General features: G+C 47.5%; 1 protein-coding gene across 4 annotated transcripts in view; it reads left to right on the top strand.

The window, feature by feature from the left end:
- The window catches only part of ATP2B4 (ATPase plasma membrane Ca2+ transporting 4), a 117644-nt gene that overhangs the window by 35589 nt on the left and 55645 nt on the right, over positions 1-26410 (top strand). For all 4 annotated transcript variants that reach the window (XM_055234875.2, XM_055234874.2, XM_063613229.1 and 1 more), the window contains exon 2: positions 20784-21444. In XM_055234875.2, coding sequence (XP_055090850.1) covers positions 21252-21444 — 193 coding nt within the window. In that variant the 5' untranslated portion in view covers positions 20784-21251. The remainder of the gene's footprint in view (positions 1-20783; positions 21445-26410) is intronic.

The raw sequence follows: 26410 nt of genomic DNA, 5'->3' as shown, positions 1-26410 counted from the left end.
CCTGTCTCTATGAATTTCCCTATTCTACATACTTCATATGAATAGAATTATACCGTATTTGTTTGTGTGTGTGTGACTGGCTTATTTCACTTAGCATAATATTTTCAAGGTTCATCCGTGTGGCAGCATGTGGCAGAACGTCCTTCCTTGAATAATAATTCCGTTGTATGGATATGCCACACTTGTTTGTCCATTCATCTGCCCATGGAGGCCCTCCTTTTTTAATCACACTTTTTGGGTATATCATAATTTGCAGTAATATGAAGAGAATAGCCTACTCTTTCCTTGTAGCAGGAAACTGAGGAGGGTCACTCTCCCGGATGGTGGAAGGCAGGTAGAATTGAGTGTGCTGTTTATAAACTCTGTCCTGAGGTTTTAGTCTTCCAAAGGTCTCTTTTCTCAACAAATACTTAATGTGCATGACATCATCTGAACCCAGAAGTGCTAGCTAGAGAGAAGTGATTATCTGGGGCCGCAACCTTGCATTTGCTTGCCTTCCTAGGGAAAGACCCTATTGTTAACCCTGGAGATTCCCTCCTTTCAATACTGAAGGCCTTTAAAGGGTCTAGAGACTCTAGAGCAACATTTTGTTTCCTGTTTATATTTTTTGGGTTTGTGTTTGCTTTTGTTTTTTGCATTTCTTCCCTTTGTCAGTCTTTGTCCTTCCTGGTCCCGATGCACTTCAATATTTCTGGATGTGCTGTACTATAATCAGAGGCCTCCTTAATATGGGTGTGTCCTGTCTTCTTTATTTAGAATTCTGCGGACTGGGAATTCCCTAAGGGAAAGAGCCCTCTTCCTTTCTTTCTCTTATCTTCCTCCACCCTTTTTTGTTCTTCTCCCTTTTGTACCTCCACGACACACTAGGAGGTGTACCGCCTCCATCTAGACCACAAACTGTACTCTCAAGGTACCCATGGCCAAGAAGAATGACACACACAGACATCACACATACATTCAGCATGTCTCACTGTTACCTCTGAGAGGAAGTAGGAGAACCTATATTAATCCTCTGAGCTCATCAGGACAGGAATCCCCAGCTCCAATGTCCTGGGTTGGGCCTAGAATTATCCCACTATTTTATACAGGCTGCTCTCTATCTCTCTTTTTTTTTTTTTTTAAAGCAAGATCTTGCTCTGTCACCATGCTAGAGTGCAGTGGTGTGATCATAGCTTACCGCAGCTTCAAACTCCTGGGCTCAAGCAATCTTCCCTCCTCAGCCTCCTAAGTAGTGGGGACTACAGGCACATGCTACCACACCCAGCTAATTTTTTTATTTTTTGTAGAGACAGTTCTCACTGTATTGCCCAGGCTGGTCTCAAACTCCTGGCCTCAAGTGATCTTCCTGCATCAGCCTCCTGAGTCTCCGGGATTACAGGCATGAGCCACCATACCCAGCCTCTTCTCTCCAATTTCTTTTAGGATCTCGTAGTGTGGAGTATGCCTTAGCTTCTTCTAGGCTCTTCCTGTGGTTGCGTGGCCTTAACTGAGTGAGTCACTTCACCTTTAAGACCATATGTTATAAAATCTGTCAGAGAATATATTGTCAGTCCTGTCTATCTTAAAAGATTGTCGCAAAGATCAAATGTCAGAGTGCTTTGAAAACTGTGAAGCATTATCCACATGTGAGTTATTAACACAGAGTTCTTTTACTCTCATGAACTTTTTCTGTCTTTTTACCAAGTCTTGCTGACACCACTTAAAAAGGAACCTCAGACAGATAGATTCCCCAGACATAGCTGCAAAAATTAGAGATTCTGGAGAAGTCTGTGAATGGGGAGTACCAATGTCCTCCTGGTACACACAGCCAAGGGTCCAGACCCAGGACTGGAAAGTATAGGAACACGGTGGCCAGAGGCACAGGGAGGCTCTGACAGAGGGGCAGAGGCAGTTTGCCTCCACTGTTCAGTGGCTTCTTAAGATACTTGATCTTCATCCAAGGGCAAGGGCCTTTGCACGTGAAAAAAGTAATAATCCTTTCAACTTTGGTATGGGGTAGATGACTTTTTGATCCCCGTTTTTTTAGATGAGGAAACGAAGGCTTAGGGAGAATGGATTTGGAGGAGGTTTGGCTGAGAGGCACTGGTGCTACTTGGAAAGGACTGTCATGGGAGAGCCTGTGAGCTGTGAGGGGCAGGAGCCTGGCCCAGGTGCAGGGGCCCCACGGGGCTGGCCACTTTGACATCTTCAGCCCTGCCTCTGGTGCATCCCCAGGTCAAACTGGATTCACTACTGGTTTTCTTCCTTAGATATTTTTCAGGATTTGGTGACCCAAGGGAATGCCAGGTTGACAGTTAACTGCACCTGCTAGTCCTTAAAGTACTTTTATTTTTTATTTATTTATTTTTTGAGATAGAGTCTCTCTCTGTCACCCAGGCTGGAGTGCAGTGGTGCGATCTCGGCTCACTGCAAGCTCCGCCTCCCGGGTTCATGCCATTCTCCTGCCTCAGCCTCCCGAGTAGCTGGGACTACAGGCACCCGCCACCACGCCCAGCTAATTTTTTGTTTTTAGTAGAGATGGAGTTTCACCATGGTCTCAATCTCCTGACCTCGTGATCCGCCCGCCTCAGCCTCCCAAAGTGCTGGGATTACAGGCGTGAGCCACCGTGCCCGGCCCTTAAGTTACTTTTAAAGATTTTAGAAAGGTGAATATAGCCCACAGGTGCAAGGCCCATCTGGCAAAACTTAGGGTGGATTTCATCTCCCAAACCACCTCCTTACCTGGTGCCCATGTTCAGGGTACATGCTACCTGACTGCATGTAGCAGCTCTGGAAAGAGAAGGTTCCCCTCTGCTCAGGCTGAGCCCTTAGTGGGAGGCCCACGCTGTGATGAGCTCTCTCCTGCAGCAGCTTGATGGCCACAAGCTGGCGGCAGGGGAAACCCTAGAGGTTTTGGGTAGGCGCAGGCGAGCAGGCGTGGGAGATGTTTCTGCCCTTCCTTTGACACCCAATACAGATTTCTTTGCCTCAGGTGTCTCTGCCCCTTCCTGCTTTCCCGTCAAGATTGTGTAGCCTTGGCCGGGCTCGGTGGCTCACACCTGTAATCCCAACACTTTGGGAGGCCGCGGCGGGCGGATCACGAGATCAGGAGTTCAAGACCAGCCTGGCCAATATGGTGAAACCCTGTTGCTAGTAAAAATACAAAAATTAGCCAGGCATAGTGGTGCATGCCTGTAGTCCCAGGTACTCAGGAGGCTGAAGCAGGATAATCACTTGAACCCAGGAGGTGGATGTTGCAGTGAGCCGAGATCACAGCACTGCACTCCAGCCTGGTGACAGAGCTAGACTCCATCTCAAAAAAAAAAAAAAAAAAAAAAAAGATTGTGTAGCCTTTTTATCCAGTGCTCAGCACAATATTTTGCTAATACATGCTTAAATGTAAAATGAGTGTATTTGTTTAGACTTTTCCATCTACGTGGCTATGATTATGGGATTCTTGTTTGATGTAGTTGATGGGAAAAGCAGGGGACATGCTCCCTGAAAAGACCAGGAACTTACTGGCTAGTATTGTTACTGGTGATAAAATTGTGACAGCCCTGTCCTAGCTTGCGGTCAGCCTACCTGCTTTGAGAAGATGGTGGAGCATACATGGTAATTAACCTACAATGGTGCCCCAGTTGCTGCTTCTGGGTAGAGCGGAGCGGTGAGCAACTCTGTCTCCTTTCCAAGCTGGCACCAGCTCAGGAGGAAGCATCCAAGGGGATTCTCATAAGCCACAGAGAACTGCCCATGAGTCTGAAAGGGAATTCCTGGGCCAGGTGGCCATACTCAGCTGACAGCTCCTGCTGGGAGGAATGGTAGCATTTTGGTTTCTTACAATGTTCTCCTCCACCTGGCTCCTTTGAAATGAGAGTTGAAAGGGTCCTGACCAGGGGACCTGCAGGGGTGGACAGCAAGGCAGGCCTCAATTCTGGAAACAGCACCTCCACACATCACTTCTGGGGATAATTATCTCATCTGCCCTCTTGCAGGCAAAACTCAGAGTCTTTGGAGGGCCTTCGCTTTCCCAAAGCAGCTTAATTTTGGCCTCCATTCTTCATGCCTCCTAGGTTTGGTTGGGTGGACATTTAACATAGTAGAAAGCTGACTCCTCTTCCTATTAACCTCTAGGTTTATCTCACCATCCGAATAAGGCGTTATAATCCTACAAATGAGGCCTCTCTTTCTATGCTCACCAGGAAAAATTGAACTCTCAAGACTGTCCATTTCCTTTGCCCTGTTATGGAAACTTCTCTTCCTTTTGCCATATCCCCCTCTTATCTTGGCTCTTGAAACTATTCCCTTAGGAAGAAAAAGGCAGTTCCCTTCCTGCCCTTCTTTTGAGCAAAACTTCTGTTTGTGGTCTTGGAAACCATGACAACCTGGCCTAAGAAGCCACTTTGACCATCTTGGAAGTTAATATTTCAGTTCTGTGTACTCCCAATTGTGAGCTCTCTAGGACCTTTTTGTTTTTGTTTTGTTTTGTTTTAAGATAGATTCTCACTTTGTCATCCAGGCTGGAGTGCAGTGGTGCCATCTCCACTCACTGCAACCTCTGCCTCCCAGGTTCAGGAGATCCTCCCACCTCAGCCTCCAAAGTAGCTGGGACTATAGGTGCGCACCACCATGCCTGGCTAATTTTTGTGTATTTTGTAGAGATGGGGTTTCACCATGTTGCTCCAGCTGGTCTCGAACTCCTGGATTCAAGCGATCTGCCCACCTCAGCCTCCCACAATGCAGGGATTACAGGCGTGAGTCATCGTGCCCTGCCTCTAGCACTTTTTTCCAAAGGGGGATAGAAGCTCATGATCTGCTGAGAGGAGAAAGTTTCAAACAAAGCAACCCTAGATAATCCTTCTACAAGTACATTAGCAAAAGAGCAATGTTCCCTGTAGGTTCTAGGGAGTGGATATGGGCAGCATACGCTGGCAATCTGGAGTAATGTTCTGGAGTGTGGTCTATACTTATTTTTCCTGTGCTCTTTTCTTCTTTCCTCTTCTCACAATTGCTCAGTTACTCAGTAGACTAGTGTTGGAGGTAGTTATCTTTTCGCTTACACCAACATTTTTTTCTTTCTTCTCCTCGATATGTTTGTCCTTCTTGCTCGGGTGCTACCTTTTAAAGCCCAAAGTTGGGAATCCAGGGAGCTGCGATGATTAACTGCAGGAGCCCAGTGGAAGAATTCCACAGCCTTAGACGGCAAAGTTTCCATAGCCTCACTGCCGTGGGACTTCCCCCGCATGAAGGCGAGCTCTCTTTCTTGGGCTGGCCATTGGAGGAGGGAGGGAAGACAGCAGGCTGGCATGTCCTCAGCTTCCCTGAGGACTTGGCTGCTTACAGAGAGAGGGCCCAGTGACAAGAACCCTAAAGGGAGGAAAGTGACCCCCTCCCCGCACACTGAAAAAGATCCCTCTGTGGTGATGAAGATCTTGCTAATTTGGAACAGCTGGCCAGGGTGTGTTAGACTGGAGGAACTGGGGGAAAGCTTGCTCTGGCAATCTTCTGCAGAAGCAAATAGCATGAGATGCCTACGAAAGTTTCACTCTGCCTGAATAGGATGTGTGATGCTACTCCTCCTCTGCGAATCCTTGTGTAGCGGTGGGGAAAGAGAGAAGAAAGCAGCCTGTCACCAGGGGTTGGATTTTAGCGTCCATATGTCTATTCCCCACCATGCTCTGTAGGCTCAGAGTGGAACGGAGGTGCAACAGTGGAGCCATCTTGCAGCTTGTAGTTGGGTAGGACTAGCTTATTGTGTTCAGTTCTTGAGTTGTCAGCTTCCTTGGGAAACCTGAAAGGAGCCAGGGTCAGATTGTAGCCCCGGGTGCCTTTTCAATCTGTCTAGTCTTCTGCCTCCATCAAGCCAGTCTCCTATTTATGCTAGATTGGGAGCTTGGCTGAGCATACTACATCCCGACTTTGGTGGTTTGTTTTGTTTTTTCATTTTTTAGAAGGCTGTAGTTACTATAACTGACTTTTGTATTTAATCCATGGGAATATTCTCCTATCCCTCCCCTTCCCCCACCTAGAGTCCTCAGTGTTCACTGTTTATCTCTACCTCCAGTGTAGTTAGTTCCTGCATAAATATTTGACTTAGACAAGCAAGCTCCAGATGGATTGGGGAGAATGCAGATTGGCTCATGGAATCTGGTCTCACGTGCCTTTGACCCATCATCCGTGACCCCAGTGACACAGATGGGCCCTGGGTTGGTGCTGGCTGTGGCAGCCCCACAAGTGCCTGACTTGCTTCTCAGCACATTCCTGCTCCTTCCACTATATGAGCCACTGTGGACTAGGACAGGACTGATTGGTTTCAGAAATTATCCAGGCAAGGATCAATCCAATTAGGCTGTCCCTGGAGATGTGGGAAAAGAGAATGAGAGAGACTGAGAGATTGAAATAGACAGACAGATTGGGGAGGAGGAGGTAGGGGAAGGGATACACATAAGTATGGGATAATAAAGTTAGAAGTTTGGGAATGAGGTATAGAGAAAAATGGGGAGGTGGAAATAGTTTGGTGCTAGGTATTCTTCTTATGATCTTGGTAGCTTAGGGCTTTAGAAATAAAATAATCCAGAAAATATCTTATTTTTTCACTTCCTACAAACCTCCGACCACCATCCCACCATTCTTCCAGGTTTTGCCTTGGAGGTCGAAGTGGTGTTTAAAGTGGCATATATAGGAGTTTAGAATCAACTGGGTTGTGTTCACCTTTGCCTCTCCCTAGAGAGTAGATGGATTCCTTCAGTGATGGCTCATTCCCCTTCTATCTGCACCAAAACCTCTGTGACTGTGGCCTGGAGATCAAGGGAGATGTGCCCTCAACCATTCATTCAGTCCACCAATTTTAAGGTGCAAAGAATGTGGGGAGATGGAGCAAGTGCTGAAGGAGTGGTGCCTGGGTCTTACTGATTGTCTCTGGAGACTGGATCCCTTTCCAGGACTTGTTGTTGTTGTTGTTGTTTGTTTGTTTGTCTGTTTTTTGAGATGGATTCTCGCTCTTGTTGCCCAGGCTGGAGCGCGATGGCGTGATCTCAGCTCACCACAACCTCTGCCTCTCGGGTTCAAGCGATTCTCCTACCTCAGCCTCCCGAGTACCTGGGATTACAGGCACGTGCCACCACGCCCTGCTAATTTTTGTATATTTAGTAGAGACGGAGTTTCTCCATATTGGTCAGGCTGGTCTCAAACTCCTGATCTCAGGTGATCTGCCTGCCTCAGCCTCCCAAAGCGCTGGGATTACAGGCGTGAGCCACTGTTCCTGGCCCCTTTCTGGGACTTTCATACTTTTCCTTCCCTTGGAAACAGAAGCACACTGGATGGAACAGAGAAAGGTGGCTCATTCATTAATTGCACAGGTTAGGCCAGGCTCTGGAGCTGAGGTTGGGATAGAGAGGTGATGACACAACCTTTCTGCTCACTTGGAAGAAAAATACACAATACTCTCCACTTTCTCTCCCCTGAGAGACTTCCATCAACAATGACCAGCTGGGGCTGAGTCACCTCTTTGCCTGCTCTTTGTCTCTTTCAACAATGAGCCCTGTGTCCATCACTGTGGATGCGAGCCCTTTGGAATAGATGTTCTTTCTAGTCCGTGAGTTTTGGAAGCTCACTCTACCTTGGGACACTGAAACACGTCTGCATCTCTCTTTGTCTTTTTATGTATTCCCAAGTAATGGCCACTCTGCTTGAGTTCATACTCTTTTTTATTTTATTTTATTTTTTTGAAATTGAGTCTCACTCTGTCACCCAGGCTGGAGTGCAGTGGCATGATCTCAGCTCACTGCAACCTCCATCTCCCCAGTTCAAGTGATTCGCCTGCCTCAGCCTCCCAAGTAGCTGAGATTACAGGCATGTGCCACCACACGTGGCTAATTTTTGTATTTTTGGTAGAAACGGGGTTTCACCATATTGGCCAGGCTGGTCTCTAACTTCTGACCTCAGGTGATCCACCCGCCTTGGCCTCCCACAGTGTTGGGATTACAGGCATGAGCCACTGTGCCCAGCTGAGTTCATACTCTTAACCTAGGAAGAGAAGCACAGCTTATGTGGAACCTTAATTCATAGTTAGTGCTTTAACATCAGCCTACACCCAACAGTCCAGGACTATACCTTTTTTATTTCTGGACCCTTTCCTCACCTCTCCCTTCTGCCTTCCTACCCTGTAGGAACTAGGATGCTGATGATAGTTGGTTTGACAGGTTTAGAAATGATACCTGCTCTGCTCTTTTGACCTCAAGGTTCTGCCAAGACTGATTTTTATCCCAAGTTCTGATTTCTCCAACAAGAGCTTATGAGCTAACCAGGGCTGTCAGTTAGGAATTTGACCTCTCCTGAGGCACCAGAAGGGTGCTTCCCTGATGGGAGCATCAGTGTCTTCCCCCTTCTCCTGCCCTCTCTCATCCCCGTGGGGAGTGTTCTCATCTACATCCTTTCTGAGCCATGGTGGCATCTGGAAGACATTCAGTTATCATATGAGATGGGAGGAAATGGAACAGTCTATGCAATTTGCTGTTTTTAACATTGCCCTAACTTTATTTTTATCTGATTAATATGTCTGTTGGCAGTAAGAGGTTTTTAATCCCTTTATAAGTGTATACCAATCCAAAAGAAGCTGGAATAAGGTGGGGAAAAGGGGTTGATAAATTCCTGCAGCATCTTTATATTCCAACTAGCTGTTTCTGAAAGGTGACTCTTTCTCTTACTCACATGCTGTTTAGTGATTGATGACCTATAGCATATTTATTAGTCAGTTCACGCTTTCAGCTCAGTTGTGTGTGTGTGGGTGTGTGCATGCCTATGATTAATTACCACATGGACTTGTGACTCCCACTTTCTTGACCTTCATTTTTTTTCTTTATTTTGTTTAGATAAAAAAAAATAAGTCTCGCTATGTTGCCAAGGCTGATCTCAAACTCATGAGTTCAAGCAATCCTCCCTCCTCAGCCTCCCAAAGAGCTGCGATTATAGGCGTGAGCCACCGCACCTGCCTCTCCTGCCCATCTTGAACCACCTATGGCTCCTATTTCTTTTCTTCTTTGCTATTTTATTTTTGGTTGAGGGGATCAAGGCAGAGGGCCATAGTGCTTCCATCCAATAGATGCAGACTGACCTTTGATCACTCCCTAACTCCTCGGCCAAAAACCTTTCCCATGTCTCTGGTGCCTGAGACATATGTGTCTAGGGAGGAATCAGCTGCACTATTACTCATCCATCAGCATCTGAACCTTGCATGCTGACTCTGTGATTCTCACTCCTCACCACCTTGACTAAAATCTAGGGTCTTGCTGTGCAGAAGTAGCCCTTCACCCCAAAGCTAAGGAGAAAGGATTGGATGAAAGTTCTCTGCAGAAGTGGAGGAAACACGTGTCTCCTCAGAGGTACCTCTAGAGGTCGTTCTCTGCAACCCTTCAGCTAGAGTGAGCAGGCTCCTTGCCTGGGTGGCGCTGCTACCCACAGAGGGGATGGGGGCTTCGAAGCTCTCCTCCCACGACCCCTGGTGAATCCTCCATGTCTTCCTCCCTTGATACTGGCAGCTGGTGGGGGCTGGGGAGATGAAGGAGTGCTGCTGTTAGAGCAAGAAGACAAAGTGGCTTTGTCTCTTCTCCATAATATAAGTGCAGGGAGGTGAGAAGACCCTGGGGTTTGGCATTTCTCCTTGAGGAGCTGAGCCAGAGGCAGAGCTTTGGTTCCTAAGTGATTAGGGGCCTGCATGGCCAGAGGCCGCACATTCCCTTTTGGAAAGGAGCTCACCCACACTCCTTGCTTCCATCTTCCCCTTCCTGGCTCAAGTCATAGGCTCTATTTTCTGGCTATCCTCTTTTTGTTCCTGAGAAAGTTGCGGTGGCTCTATATTTTTTTTTTTTTTTTTAAAGCTGATTTAGGGGGTTGGGAAAGGAAAACTTTAAAAGTAAAATAATAAAAAACAGACCACTGTGTCATTACAGGCACATAAATAGCTTTACCGTCGCTGGGCTGCACACTCGCTTTGCCATAGCAACCTAAAGCGACTGTTTATAACAGCCTGTCAACTGGCCTGGAAACCAGCAGCTGCTGCTGGCCGCCCTGGCCTCGGAGCAGCGGGCAGGCGCTCCCTGAGAGGTGTTGTGGAGGCAGTGAGCGTGGTGCTTCTTCTGGAACCGTGGGGGATGGCAGGGGAAAGGCAGCCTGGGTTCCAGAGGCAACCAGGGGCAGTAATGTTTTGGGAGCCAAAATGAGCAGCGGATGTCTTTTGTTTTTGTTTTCCCTCATCTGTGTATGGGCCCCAGCATCGCTCATCTCCTGTGGAGATAGAAGACAGGGCTGGCAGGGGATTCGCTCCACCGGAACCTGAAAGGGGCCTGGGTGTCCCTCTGAACCTCACGAGGTGGCTTGTTTTAACTTTTCGAATAGACCTTGGCTTCTGTTATAGCCTGTTGAGTGACATCCTCTCAAGTCTGTTTTCTCAAAGACTAAAAAAATGTGGGCTTTTTCGGGGCTCTGTCTGGGAAAGGGGGCTGCCCAGAGATAAATGGAAGCAAAGATCAGCAACCTGGAAGGACTAGCAGAGGGAGAGGGAAGAGCGAAGGAGACACATGGCAAGATCTTCCTGTGCCTTCCCATGTCAGCCTGTAGCTGAAGGGGTTCATGGGAATGCTTTGGAACCTCGCAGCATTTTCAAAGTGTGGTCCCCAGACCAGAAGCCTCAGCTCACCCTGTTAAGGAACTTGTTAGGAGTGCACCTTCCCAGGCCCCACCTCCGTTCTTGTGCACCAAAAACTCAGGAATTGGCAGGGAGGGGGCCAGTAGGTTTGCCCCAGTTCTCCAGAGGATCCTAGTGCTCACTCTGGGTTTGAGAACCATGGCTCTAAAGCATTACTCAAGTGCAAGAAAACATGATCGGTTCGCTTTCCAAAGGCCTAGGCTGACTGAATGGATCCTGTCTGTGCAATATGTGAACAAGGAAGAATAAAACAGGCCCAGAGGGGTGGCAGGTTATTAGGGATCATTCCTGGCCCCCTTTTTTAATAAGCACTGTCTTTTCAGCATGGAGCCCTCACTAATTTGCCTGTGACTTCCAGGAAATAGGCCCAGAGAAGGCTGGAATAGGTAAAGTGGGGATGGGAGGGTCTCTGTACTCTGTATAGGTGAGACTGTCAGAGTGGAGAAAGGGAATGGGAGCAGCCAGGCCCGATGACCAGTATGGGACATGCTGGCTAGTATCTGGGCCACACAGGAATGTTGTTTTGCGTCCTCTCCTGCTGAGCGCCTGGGGACAGAGCAGCTGCCCCTGGTGCTCCCTTTTGGTGGATGAGATGTGGCCTCCTCAGTCTGTGGCCAGGCAACTTCTTCCCCTTATCCTGAGGGCTCCACCAGAACTTGAGGCCTGGGAACAGCCAGGTCCCGACCCGGTAGCCCAGGAAAATGACCCCCTCCATGAACATGACATGATTCTGCTGAAATTCGTTTCCAGAAATAACCTAGGATCCGATCCAGCTGCTAAAAAGCCCCTTTGTTCCCTTGAAACCAAAATATGGAAAGCCACAGTAGCCCCAAGAAAGACAGTCTGCGTAGTCTAAGAGAGTACATACACGAAATACCTGAATGCTGCTGCCGGAGGGCTGCGTCCTGTCTGTGGCCTAGAAGCTTCCTGCCGCAGCTCTGAGGAGTGAGTAGCAGTTATCCTTGCTAACCTTTACCCTGAATGAACGGGGTCAGGAGAGGCTGCCAGTACCCCTTTTGTTAAACAGACCTTCCAGATGGCATTGTCACTTCCACCTGAAGGTAGCTCTTGGCCTCCTTAAACAACTGAAGGAAATGGTGAGTGCTGCTGTTTCATCCTCTACATTTTTTTGAGCTCTAGCTTGCTGTGAACACCCCTACCTCCACCTCATATACCCTCTGAGTCACTGGAGGACACAGAGGTGACCCAGGCCAGTGTGACTCACACAATTTGAAAGAGGTTGGCTTTCCCAAGGCTCTGAGCCTGAGGGACTGCTCTTTCTCATCTTGATAATTTTTTTTTGAGATGGAGTTTCACTCTTACCCAGGCTGGAGTGCAGTGGTGCGATCTCAGCTCACTGCAACCTCTGCTTCCCAGGTTCAAGCGATTCTCCTGCCTCAGCCTTCTGTGCAGCTGGGATCACAGGCGTGCAACACCACACCTGGCTTTTTTTTTTTTTTTTTTTTTTTTTTTGAGATGGGGTCTCGCTGTCTCCCAGGCTGGAGTGCAATGGCTCAGTCTTGGCTCACTGCAACCTCCATCTCCTGGGTTCAAGCAACTCTTCTGCCTCAGCCTCCTGAGTAGCTGGGACTACAGGCACGTGCCACAACACCTGGCTAATTTTTTGTATTTTTAGTAGAGATGGGGTTTCACCATGTTAGCCAGGATGGAATTTTTATATTTTTAGTAGAGACGGGGTTTTGCCATGTTGGCCAGGCTGGTCTCGAACTCCTGACCTCAGGTGATCTGCCCACCTTGGCCTCCCAAAATGCTGGGATTACAGGCATGAGCCACTGTGCCCGGCCTCATCTTGATAATACTGATGCCATTTCAAGATGGAGCCAGTGGACAGGGGTCGGGGGACAGCAGTGCCCTCCCAGGCACACTCCTGCTTCCTCCCACCACACTGTTTCCCTACCCATGCCCTAGAGCTTTCTGTCTTCATCTTGGTGGTTCTTAAAGCCTGTGACATGGGTTAGATCTTAGCAGACCAGGTGATCAGGATCAGGCTGTCAACCTTCGGTCAATTCTTGGTATCGCTGTTTGGAGGAAGCTTTTGCCATCTATGGGTCCTACCTTCTCCCTGCCTTCTGAAGGCATCTGGCCAGAACTGATAAGTTTTGCCACCATTATCACTGCACAGCATATCCTAGACAACACAGCCACTCCAAGACTGAGAGGTATTTTATTTTTATTTTTTGGATCTCAGATCACCACAGATAATGCCCCAGTGAACATCCTTGCACATGCCCCTTCCAGGCCCTGGATGAGGATTTCTTTGGAAGATGTAGCCAGGACTAGGTGACCGGGTCCACAGCATGCATAGATGTAGTTTGACCAAAAAGCACCGGGTGGTTCTGGGGAGGAGGGATGAATTCTGGATTCCTGAGACCCAGGGGCTAGGAGTGACACTTTTTCTCTGGATAGATGCTTTGACTCTAGCACTACCTTTTTTCGGTGGAATTGAAGAAGGTGCTGTCAGAGTAGCAGACTTGGAGAGGGGGAAGTAAGTGAGGGAGGGCCGTGGATACCACCTCCTAACCAGGAAATGGCGTTCTATCTTCAGAAAGAGAGCACTGAGCCTGTGAGTGACATCCTCTCAAGTCCGTTTTCTCAAAGACTAAAAGGATGTGGGCTTTCCTTGGGTCTCTGGGAAAGGGGGCTGTCCTGAGATGACTGGAAGCAGAGATCAGCAACCTGGAAGGACTAGAGGGCGTAGAGGGAAGAGCAAAGGAGACATGGACCAGAACCCAGAACTTCAGGAAGGGAGTACCCCACCCCAGGAGGCTAAGTTCTAGGGGCTAGCTGAAAATTCGCATCAGATTCCCTGACCAGGCCATGGTATACTATCCCACGGTGAGGCCAGAGGCCTGGCCTGGTGCGCTCGCCCTCACCTGGCTTCCTGGCTTGGGTGTGGCTGTTGGATGATGACGACAAGTGGTGCCACCCACCACCTGAACTTTAGCCAACACCTGCTGCCTCTGACCTTGTTCCCATGCCTCCAAAGGGCCTCAGTAGGCTGAAGGAGGGCATATGCTCTAGTCGGCTTCTGCAAAATAGTTGGCATTTAAGGAGCAATTAGGGCAGGGCAGACATGCAGAGGGGAGGAAGAACCCGGGATTGTGATGAGGTTGGCTGCCAGACCTGAGGGATGGGAAGTGGCCAGGTTGAACTAGAATCTGGGTCATGGAAATAAGGAGCCTGTGATAAGGAGGCGGGCAGAACAGCCTCTGCCTGAGATTCACACCTCCGGAGAGAAGGGCTAGCCAGGGATGTTTTAGGCTAGGCAGCCTACCATGGTCAGGTTCTTGCCAGCTTTCTTGATAGAGCACTGTCCTTTGGAAGCGTTAAGCATGCCAGAGAGAAGGAATAGAGCTTAAACCCCCCCCCAGGTGGTACACAGGAAACAGCCCTGCTGGAAAAAAGAGAGAGAATACAGAGCAGGGTCTCCCTCTGTGCTTCTCCCGGATCACCAGGGGGAGCAAGGCCAAGAGCATGAGATGACTGAGTGGAGGAAGCCCGCATCTCCACCACTGGGCTCTCCAGGCGGGAACTGGATATGCTTGGACTCACAGCAATCTAGAGCCCTGTGCTTCCTGGCTTGGGGTGGGGGTGGGGTGAGGGGAGGGTAGGACAACGGGGAGGGGAGGATGTCTGCTCCCAAAAAGCTTTGGGTCTATCCCTGTGCCTTCCCAGAAAGTTCACAAGAGGTAGATATTTCCCTGACCTATTTCAGAGCCTTTTAGGAGTCAGGAACAAGGGACAGATGGGTTTATGTGAGCCTTCTCATCAAGGTTTAGGAAGTCAGCTCATAGCTGTGTTTACATTTTTTTATATCATTGTTCTTGTACTTGAGGCAAGGTGGCTTTGGATTTAGATTAGGGCACAAATCTGGCTCTCTGAATCTCTATTTCCCTGCTATAAGATGGAGAGGCCCTTCTTATAGGGTTGTTGGTGAGAATTCAGTGAAACAGTATATGTAAGAATGATAATAGCTACAGTGTGTGGACCAGCCACTATGCCAGGCACTACATTATACATAGGGGTATATACATAATTTCTAATTTTCGTATAAAGTACCTGGTATGGCCCCTAGCACATAGTAGGTGCTCAACAAATATTTTTTTCCCTCCCTTCCCACCTCTCCCAATCCCACATCCCTCTTCCTGAGTATAGGGAGAAGTAGAGCCTCACTTGGAATGAGGGAGACTGACTCTAGGTCAGAAAAAAGACTACGGGTTTTCTGAGGGACTCCTAAAGCAGGTTTTGTTTGTTTGTTTCTGAAGCAGAGTCTCGCTGTCACCCAGGCTGGAGTGCAGTGGCACGATCTCGGCTCACTGTAACCTCTGCCTCCGAGGTTCAAGTGATTCTCCTGTCTCAGCCTCCCAAGTAGTTGGGATTACAGGCATTCACCACCATGCCCAGCTAATGTTTTCTATTTTTAGTAGAGACAGGGTTTCACCTTGTTGGCCAGGCTAGTCTCAAACTCCTGACCTCAGGTGATCCGCCCGCCTCGGCCTCCCAAAGTGCTGGGATTACAAGCATGAGCCACTGCACCCAGCCCTGAAGCAGGTTTTATATTGTAGTTAGGTGCATTCTAAAGTGGGACCAGGCTGCTTCCCCTCTCCGGAGGTCTTCCCTTCCTCACCCATCAAGTCCTGCCTGGCTGTGATGCTGGCACCCCTGCCAGAGTGTCTCCAAGTGCTACCAGCTTGCTCCTGAGCAGAGGCTCTCAGCCCATCGGGGAAGGACAGAGTAGGGCAGGGCAGGGAAGTGTCTGCTCCACTGAGCAGCCCTCGCCTGTAGCCCAGAGGCCAGAGTTGACCAGAGCCTCTTGTTATTCCAGGCAGGTCTGTCTGCAGTGCTGCAGCAGCCTGAAGCCCTAGCCCCTTGCCCCTCCTGTTTCCTTTCTCCCATTTTTATGCATCACATCACATTCAATAAGAGCATTTAGTAGCGGGGAGAGTCAGGGGGTGAGTTCCTTTCATATTTTCAAATATACCCTACTCTATAACCTATACAAGGTGTCACTCTTTTTCCTCATAGTTTGGGGATGTATTTCTTCTTTAGCAGCCCGGGAAAGCTAAGAGTGAAAGATTCCTTGCACAAAATTGGAGGAAAATTTGTCCGACTAGTGTTTACAGTTTGGTGACTTAGGGCATAAGGTTCTTGTTTCTGGCAGCTCCTCATTTCTACAGGCTTTTTTTTTTTTTTTTTTTTTTTGAAGTCAGGGTCCCACTCGGTTTGCCCAGGCTGAAATTAAGTGATGTGAATACAGCTCACTGCACACTGCAGCTTCCACCTCCCAGGCTCAAATGACCCTCCCACCTCGGCCTCCCAACTTGCTAATACCACAGGTGTGCACCATCATGCCCAGCTAATTTTGGTATTTTTTGTAGAGACAGGGTTTCACCATGTTACCTAGGCTGGTATCGAACTTCTGAGTTCAAGTGATTCTCCCGCCTCAGCCTTCCAAAGTGCTGGGATTACAGGCAGGAGCCATGGCACCAGGCAGATGCCTGCCTTTTAAAGGACGTCTTAGAAGTTTGCCAGAAAATGAGGACGTTTAGGCTCAAGAGAAGGAGTAAAGTGTAACAAAAAGAGCACCAGGCAGTCAAGACCTCTGACTTGCTAAGACCAAACCACTTTTTTATCTCCCTGGACCTTTGTATCTTCATCGGTAAGGCGGGCATCACAGCTGTCCTAGCTAGAATTGATATGACCAATGCTTTCACATGTCGTCTACAAATTATAGAACAGATATAGGAATTTAGGAGGAAAAAAGTAAAATGTCTTAATAATCACGTAAAGCATTATGATTTCTTGCCCTAGGAGGAAGAGATGAGAGAGTTCACTCTTCTATCATCTCTTAGGCTTGCAAAATACTAGAAAAGAGGAGGCAGCACATACCTTACCCAGAACGCCCCGAGCCGAATGACTAACCCGTACCTGACAAGAGGTGTCTGAGCAGCGCATTTGATGCTGAGGTGGTGTGAGCACCTTCAGATTACTCTTTGGCAATTGCCTAATCAGATTAGCGGCCAGGCAAGCTCAGCAGTTGCAGAGAGCTCATACCCCAGAAAGCTCAAAACTCAGAAGTGTGGACATCATGATATGCTTCCTAGTATTATAGAGATCCCACCTTAAACCTCGGGCCCCAACTCTGCACTGCCCTTTTGACTATGTGCCAGCAGCTTAGTGCTTGACTTACTGTGTGTTTCTCTAGATCAGCCTGAGGCAAACAAACCTTTTCATTCTTTCCCACATGGGTTCTTCAGCCCCACGTGTTCTAATCTTATGTGACCTTTTCCATCAGTTGCCTATGGAAGTGGAAGAATCTCTCCTCTTTGATACTCTGAAACGAGGTTCAAAGTAAGGAAGGAATTCTGCCAGGCACAATAGTTCATGTCTGTAATTCTAGCACTTTGGGAGTCTGAGGCAGGAAGATCGCTTGAGGTCAGGAATTCCAGACCAGCCTGGCAACATGGTGAATCTCCATCTGTACTAAAAATACAAAAAATTGGCTGGGCACAGTGGTTCACGCCTGTAATCCCAGCACTTCGGGAGGCCAAGGCGGGTGGATCACAAGGTCAAGAGATCGAGACCATCCTGGCCAACATGGTGAAACCCCATCTCTACTAAAATACAAAAATTAGCTGGGTGTGGTAGCATGCGACTGTAGTCCCAGCTACTTGGGAGGCTGAGGCAGGAGAATCACTTGAACCCAGGAGGCGGAGGTTGCAATGAGCTGAGATCGCGCCACTGCACTCCAGCCTGGCAACAGAGCGAGACTCCATCTCAAAAACAAACAAACAAAAAAACACAAAAAATTAGCTGGGCATGGTGGCGGGTACCTATAATCCCAGTTACTCAGGAAGCTGAGGTGGGAGAATCACTTGAACCTGGGAGGCGGAGGTTGCAATGAGCTGAGATCGCGCCACTGCACTCCAGCCTGGCAACAGAGTGAGACTCCATCTCAAAAACAAACAAACAAAAAAAACCACAAAAAATTAGCTGGGCATGGTGGTGGGTGCCTATAATCCCAGTTACTCAGGAAGCTGAGGTGGGAGAATCACTTGAACCTGGCAGGCAGAGGTTGCAGTGAGCCAAGATCACGCCACTGCATTCCAGCTTGGGTGACAGAGTGAGACTCTTTCTCAAAAAAAAAAAAAAGGAAGGAATTCTGACTCAGACTGTCTTTTCTAATTCTCAAGAGACCCAAGACCCTATATGCTGGTGGTTATTGCTAATGGTTATAACCTAGCTAATGGTTATTGTTAATGAAGCTGCCTTAGAATTTTCCATTCTTTCTGTGGGGTGGGGGTTCCCTGGCAAGGAAAGATGGAAGGGCACATGGAGCTTATTGTTCTTCTTCTACTTAAAGGGCTTGATAACAAAAGATCATTAAGATCAAATTAGGCGGCTGGGCACGGTGGCTCATGCCTGTAATCCCAGCACTTTGGGAGGCCAAGGCGGGCGGATCACGAGGTTAGGAGATCAAGACCATCCTGGCTAACACTGTGAAACCCCACTTCTACTAAAAATACAAAAAAATTAGCCGGGTGTGGTGGCAGGTGCCTGTGGTCCCAGCCACTCGGGAGGCTGAGGCAAGAGAATGGCGTGAATCTGGGAGCCAGAGCTTGCAGTGAGCCAAGATCGCGCCACTGCACTCCAGCATGGGCGACAGAGCGAGACTCCGTCTCAAAAAAAAAAAAAAAAAAAGATCAAATTAGGCTTTCTCCCATCACTTAAGTGTCCTATTCTGGACACTGGACACCTTTCATCTAAGATTTCCAAGCACTATTTCTGTAATTCCATTCCTTTATCACTTTCTTAGGGTGGTGTGAAAAGACAGGGCCCATTCTCTACCCAACTAAAGGTGGAAGGAGCTGAGTCCTGAGAAGGCTAAGTAACATCCCTGTCTTCATGGAGCACACATTGTAGTGGGTGAAGACAGAAAAGGGAAAATCCTCTGATTCCTGGTTCAACACTCTATCAGCATTGTTCCCAACATCCTCTTGAAAGGTTAAGGAGTTCTACTTAAGGGTCAAGTTGGGTTTCTTGCTGCCCTTCCCACTTCTTTCAGGCTTGGAGGAGAAGCTGGACTGCGGTGAAAACTCTGTGGTCCTGCCTATTCCCATACCAGTCTGAATGAAGGGAGTTTGACACATTGCCTCAGGTCCTTTGTGGATCTTCTTGTTTCCCAGATAAGAAGGGAGTATGATATTTTAAAACAAATAGAGCCCTGCTTTCTTAACTCTTTGTAAGTCAGAGTAGTGCTAAAAATCTATGGGAGGAGGAGAAGGCAAAGGGCAAATTGGGAGAGGGAGGAGTATAAATCATCCTGCATCCCTGTGGAAGCTTCTGGGAAGGGGATTGTCAGGAATCGGCAAAGACTTTGGCTACATGTGACTTTGGAGTAGATCACTGATAAAAGAATCAAGTCCCTTATCTGATGGTTCTTGTGCTTCTTTGTTCACCTTCTAGAAGTAAGGGTGGCATCTATTTATTACAAAGAGGTTGGCCAGAGCTCCTTGCTACTCCCTGGTAACTGAAGTCATCAGGGGGGACTATGTAACTGGGGTTGGGGTCCCATGTTCTGGTGCTGTGCTAAGAGCCCCTTCACATTTAAAAGGCTGATGTGTGGCAGTGACACCTGTCAGTGGCATGACACATGGCGGCCCCACTCTGAAACTGAGAAGGGGCCTCAGGATAAGTTCTCTTCCCACCTTCAGCCCTCCGTATCCTCACCTACACATAGCTCCACCACACCCCCTAGTTAGCATGCATGAAAGGTAATGCATCTTTCTGAGGGGAGAAATGCTGGCCTCTCTCTGGTGCATTTATTGAGCTGATGTGAGACTCTGGTGCTCACTCACAGGCTAGCTTGTCTCCCCTGCTAACCTTGCTGTGGCCTTATCCTCTATCTGAATTGAGAGGTGTCTTATCGCTCCCACTCCAGAGAAACTTTAATGCTCAGGCTTCAAACTCCCTATCTTTCCTCCTCAGAGGTCCTTCTGTCCCCCTTATTAAAAAAAAAAAAAGTTCACCCTGTATCACCAACTGCCAAAGCATTTTACTCTCCTCTTCTCCCCAAAACCCTCTTGGAGGAGGGTGGAGCTTAGCCTCAAGACCAAAACTTGGTGCCGGCCAGGTTGACACCTGCAACAGGCTGCAGAATTTCCATACACCTGGAGGCTGAGTACTCTAAGGGGCTTTGGAGGATTTTGACATCTTCTATCAAGTTGTCTTCCTTGTGTGTAAATGTGTGTATTGGGAGTGGGAAGAGTGTGGGGTGTGGGAGAGGAAGGCAGACTGACAGGCCACCCTTCAGATCACTTAGATCTGAACTCCTTTTTCTTTTTTTCTTTTTTTTCCTTTTCTTTTTTTTTTTTTTGAGACAGAGTCTGGCTCTGTCCCCCAGGCTGGAGTGCAGTGGCACCATCTCGGCTCACTGCAAGCTCCGCCTCCCGGGTTCACGCCATTCTCCTGCCTCAGCCTCCCGAGTAGCTGGGACTACAGGCGCCCGCCACCACGCCCTGCTAATTTTTTTGTATTTTTAGTAGAGACAGAGTTTCACTATGTTGGCCAGGATGGTCTCGAACTCCTGACCTCGTGATCCGCCCACCTCGGCCTCCCAAAGTGCTAGGATTACAGGCCTGAGCCACTGCGCCCGGCCTGAACTCCTTTTTCTGACCTCTTCTCATCTTTTATAGATAAGGTCAGACTAAAGGATCCTGTCACAGGTCCCTCAAATAGACAGTGAAAACATTAGAGCCATCAGAGGTCATAACCATTTATTTCCAAGTTTCTGAAGCTGTGGGTTTTATGTTGCTTGGTTGGGAGAGGTGAGACATGAAGACTAGGGTGTATTGAAATTACTCCTCTACATTGGAGTTTACAGGCTGCAGGGGCCTCCCAGGGAGGAACGGGCCTCTCCTGAGTCAGCTCTCTAAGCTTGGGCCTCAGCTATCAGTTCAGCTCAGATCTCAACTGTCACTTAAACCCTTGTGCTTAGACTGGGTACCTCTTGCCCTTGCAGATGCTAGATACTCATGGCTGCTCTAATGATTTCTTTTTGTCTATCTTTGAACCTTTATTCCAGAGATCCAGTTGTCATCGGTATCCAGGAAGCTCTCCTCTTCCTCCTCCTGACGTCTCTCTAGCACTACAGTTGCTGGTTGTTGCTAAGGTTGCTGCCATGGTAACACGCACATCCTGTTTACACCTTCATCTAAGCAAGTTGGTCTAAGCTAGGAACCTACCTACCCTGGACAACCACTATCATCACCACCTGGGGACACCAATCATCGTGACACGGAGTCCACCTTCCACTCAGTTCCCCCATCCTCTTCCTCCTCTTGCTGCCAGACTTCATACAGAAGAAAGGATCTAGACTTCAGACGGCTACTCAGGAGCTTATTGCACAAGATATATTCAATCTATTCCCTCTCTGGGCCCCCAGAGAAGCAGGAAGTAGGAAGAAGTTGAGACAGGGAGGCTGGAGACACTGGTCAGTTGAAGGGAAACGCTATATCTTCTCTGGTTGAGGGGCTTGGTAACAGTAGGCAAAATGACGAACCCATCAGACCGTGTCTTGCCTGCCAACTCGATGGCCGAGAGCCGTGAAGGGGACTTTGGCTGCACAGTAATGGAACTGAGGAAGCTCATGGAGCTGCGTTCGAGGGATGCACTGACCCAGATTAATGTCCACTATGGAGGTGTACAGAATCTCTGCAGTAGACTGAAAACCTCCCCTGTGGAAGGTAAAGGCCATATCAGGGGTGGGGAGTTGGAGGAAGGTGGCTAGTGTTTCAAAATATTGTTTTCCCAGCTTCTAGAGAGGGCACATTTCTGGAGGTCCAACTGGTATATTTTTGTCTGGTGGGAAAGGTATGGCATCTGAAGCACTGAAAGGAGGGGAGGCCATGAGGAGCCATATCTTTCCCAGAGATGATATTTAGAAACTGTGCTATTCTCTGAAGATTATTCTTTTCTCCTTTTTCTTTTCTTTCTCTTTCTTTCTTCTTCTTTTGTTTCTTTCCTTTTTTTTTTTTTTTTTTTTTTTTGTGAGACAGGGTCCTGCTCTTTTACCCAGGCTGGGAGTGCAGTGGCGTGATCATGGCTCACTGCAGCCTCAACCTCCTGGGCTGAAGCCATCTTCCTACCTCAGCCTGCTGGGTAGCTGGGACCACAGGCGTGTGCCACCACACCCAGCTAGTTTTTTTGATTTTTTTGTGGAGAAGAGGTCTCAGTATCTTGCTCAGACTCATCTCAAACTCCTGGACTTAAGTGATCCTCCCACCTTGGCCTCCCAAAGTGTTGGGATTGCAGGCGCAGTGAGCTACTGCTCCTGACCCCTCTTTTCTCCTTTTTCTGTATCAGTGTCCAGAAAGGAGGATATTTATTTTTAAAATGTTTATGATATAAATGTTGGTGTCAGTAAATAATCAAGTCCCTTCTTCTATATGTCTGATTATAAAAGAATTTAATTATTCTCTACACTGACCTTACAGTTTAATGAATGGAGGAAGGAAGGGTACAAAAAAGTGAAATAAGTCCAGCTGCCCAATTGAGCACTTCTCTATTGTATACCATTAGAAATGGGATGATAGGCCAAGCAGGGTGGGTGGCTCACATCTCTAATCCCAGCATTTTGGCAGGCTGAAGTGAGAGGATCACTTGAGCCCAGGGGTTCCAGACCAGCTTGGGCAACATAGTGACACCCCATCTCTATTTTTTTTTTTTTTTTTGAGACAGGTTCTTGCTGTATCACCCAGGCTGGAGTGCAGTGGCATGATCTCAGCCAGCTGCAACCTCTGCCTCCCAGGTTCAAGCAATTCTCATGCCTCAGCCTCCCAGGCAGCTGGGACTACAGGTGTGTGCACCACCACGCCCGGCTAATTTTTTGCATTTTAGTAGAGATGGGATTTCACCATGTTGGTCAGACTGGTCTCGAACTCCTGACCTCAGGTGATCTGCCTGCCTTGGCCTCCCAAAGTGTTGGGATGAGGAGGCTTACAGGCATAAGCCACCACGCCCAGCCTCTATTTATTTTAAATAAAAAGAAAAAAAAAAAGGAAATGGGATGCTAAATCACAAGGTATATAATTGTACCCATCATATCTTTGGATCACTCACTGTTTTGTGTCAGGGAATTATAAGTGATTTTTTTCAACTCTGCCGGATATACTTTTAATGTAGTTCTTCTTAATCTTTTTTGTTTGTTTGTTTTGTTTTTTGTTTTTTTGTTTTGTTTTGTTTTGAGATGGAGTCTCACTCTTGTTGCCCAGGCAGGCTGGAGTGCAATGGTGCAATCTCGGCTCACTGCAACCTCCGCCTCCCAGATTCAAGCAATTATCCTGCCTCAGCCTCCCGAGTAGCTGGGATTACAGGCACGTGGCTAATTTTGTATTTTTAGTAGAGATGGAGTTTCACCATTTTGGCCAGACTGGTCTCGAACTCCTGACCTCAGGTGATCTGCTTGCCTCGGCCTCCCAAAGTGCTGGGATTCCACATATGAGCCACTGCGCCTGGCCTTAATCTCTCCTTAAAAGATAAAAAAATCTTAAAAGATAATGAAAAATTCAGCTTCAGGCTTTCCTGGCCCAGCCCAGTTGCCCAGTGTGCCATGGTATTATGAAATTTTGCCTCATCAAAATGTAGAAAGAACAAAAGGAAACTTGCTTTTTCACTTTAGCCTGGTTTTAGCATCTCTGTAGCAGATTCTTATTTGGCCCTATACGTCTGGCAGTTCATGGTTGAGTAGCATGAGATGGAGCAAAGATCTTGTCCATTAGGGGCTTTCAGCCTCATGTGGTCTCCTATTTCTGAATCTTCCTCAGAGGCCACAGCATATTTCTCACCAATTCTAAGAAGTTGTTGCCCTTTGCCAGTGCTGTATTATAAGTTAATGACTTGGAGCCTAGACTCTTTAGGATGAAAAAAGAGAAAGATTTTTACATAGATATCTATACCTAGTTTATGTCTTATTTTCTTTACAACCTAAGGGAGCTACCCTACCTGTTTTCTTTACTTCTAGAATTTGGTTTCCTATCTCATAGGCTTTGAGTTCAAATAATAGCTCCACCATTTACTAACCAAGTTGCCCTCCACAGTTTACTCAGCCTCCCTGAGTCTGTTTCTTCTTTGAAAATAATGTTGATAACACCTGGCCCATAGAGTTACTGAGATTAAATAATATATATACAGTGCTCGTACTTATAATTAGGCGTTCAATAGATTAGTTTTCTCAGATTAAAACAGAGTCCATGTGTCTGTAGGTACTTGCCAGAACATGGGTGCCTATGGAGTGCAATGTTTTGTCCTATCTGGAGAGGTTACTGTGTGTGTAACTGCAACTACTGTCCATTTCATTTGCTCACTTCTTAATCACAAAAAAAACCCTGGGTAAGGTGGCAATATCTAATTGCTTTCATGTGGCTCTGTCTTTGCCTTCTAATGGTAGCCCTTAATCATAGAGCCCTTTGGGCTCTGTCTACTTCTTGCCAGCTAGATTTCTTTGTTTGGTCACTTTTAATAGCCGTATTGGTTGCTGAGGGACTGTTCTTAATTATATCTTCACTGAGATTATGCAGCACTTTACAAACACCCATCAGAATTTAAACAGGATCTTTCTTTTTCCCTTCCTATGCTGTTCTTGATCCCTCTGGTCAGCTGTCTCTCTCCCAAACAGGAACTCGGGAGTCCAGAGAAGCTGGAACCTAGAGAGCTCCTGACAGCAGGATTCAGGCTTTCCTCCAATTTTCCAGATCCCTTCCCAGAGCTGCCACTGTTTACTTTCTGATTCCCAGAGAGCTTCCATTCCCAAAGGCCAACATATATTCTACTTTCTGTCAACATTGGATATCAAATGTTATAGATATAGCTAATGCTCTTGGATCCTTTCCCAGTCCTGGTTTCAGCCCCTTCCAATGGCAAGTGCTTCCCTCGTTACAGCCCATGGCCATGCCTGTAGCCTAGGACTCCTACCACTGGCACAGTTTTCTACTGCCATGCACTGCTTCCTTAGATCACAAATATGTGTCCTGGTGTTTTTCTTTCTTTCTTTCTTTTTTTTTTTTTTTTTTTTTTTGAAGGAGTTTTGCTCTTTTTGCCCAAGCTGGAGTGCAATAGCACAATCTTGGCTCACTGCAACCTCCACCTCCCGGGTTCAAGCGATTCTCCTGCTTCAGACTCCCAACTGGCTGGGATTACAGGTGCACGCCACCACTCCCAGCTAGTTTTTTGTATTTTTAGTAGAGACGGGGTTTCACCATGTTGGCCAGGCTGGTCTTGAACTCCTGACCTCAGGCAATCCGTCCACCTCGGCCTCCCAAAGTGCTGGGATTACAGGTGTGAGCCACCGCATCCGGCCTTTTTTTTTCTTTATAAGAGGTGGGGGTCTTGCTATGTTGCCCAGGCTGTTCTCAAACTCCTGGACTCAAGCAGTTCTTCTGCCTCACCAGTTTGTATTAATGTAAGAGTTACCATAGGGCTTGTTCTGGAACTGGGGAGACAGGGTGTTGGAAAACAACCTTTCCATTAGTAATTTTTAGTCCCCAGTACCAACAGTGACCTCCTAGTGTGGGAGGAATAAAGAGATAAGAAAAGGAGAAAAGAAAGGAAGGAAGGAAGGAAGGAAGGAAGGAAGGAAGGAAGGAAGGAAGGAAGGAGGGAGGGAGGGAGGGAGGGAGGGAGGGAGGGAGGGAGGGAGGGAGGGAGGGAGGGAAAAGAAAAGAAAAAAGAAAAGAAAAGGAAAAGAAAAGAAAAGAAGATATAGAACAGCTAAGACATAGGAGTATCTACCCAGGCAAGGGTAATGCTCACCTGTTTAGTTAGGGTAGGCAGACAAAAGATCCCCATTACACTGATGCTATAGAAAGCCAGCCTGTTCATGGAAGGCCACACAGCCTGACAGCCTAGCATAATTTTGTCATTGTAGGAGGTCCCAGTGGACCAATAATAAGAATAAAGAAATTTACCTGGTGCTTGAATTCTGCTAGTTGGAAACCAAGGTGAAAGTGAAGATCAGAGAGATTGGTTCCTAGAATATAACCCTTTTCCTTTATTTTCTATGGACTGATAGCATCTTTAGTATAGATTGACAGAATTTTTTTAAAAACTATGGCTATTAAGGGGACTTACAGAACTTGGGGTTTACTACATTTCTGACACTAACATGGTTTTATTATCATAGATTTACACAATTCTAAAGGCAGGTAGGACTTAATTATCTCTTTCGGCTGGCCGCAATAGCTCATGCCTGTAGTCCCAGCACTATCTGTGCTTTAGCTAAGATTCTCTGTGAGACTGCTCTAGCATAAGAAGCATTTAGAGCATTAATGGAGTATAAGTCAGAAGGCATGAAATATTCCATCCCATTCTACCTGGTGGTAAGAACTTAGGTCATTTAAACCCTTTAGCCTGGAGAGAGGGAGAGAGAAAGAGATGATGATGGTGATGATGATGATGATTATTATTATGGGATGGATTCTCACTCTGTCACCCAGGCTAGAGTGCAGTGGCACAATCTCGGCTCACTGCAATCTCTGCCTCCCGGGCTCATCTGATCCTCCTGCCTCAGCCTCCCAAGCAGCTGGGACCACAGATGTGTGCCACCATGCCGGGTTAATTTTTGTATTTTTTGGTAGAGATGGGGTTTTGCCACCTCTAGCTGAGCCTCCCAAAGTGCTGGGATTACAGGCATGAGCCGCCACTGACCCAATGTTT

This window comes from Symphalangus syndactylus, chromosome 19, assembly GCF_028878055.3.
Source record: "Symphalangus syndactylus isolate Jambi chromosome 19, NHGRI_mSymSyn1-v2.1_pri, whole genome shotgun sequence".
NCBI classification, from domain to species: Eukaryota; Metazoa; Chordata; class Mammalia; order Primates; family Hylobatidae; genus Symphalangus; species Symphalangus syndactylus.
Note: the sequence above shows the minus strand (reverse complement) of the source record. Positions and strands in the feature narration are given on the sequence as shown.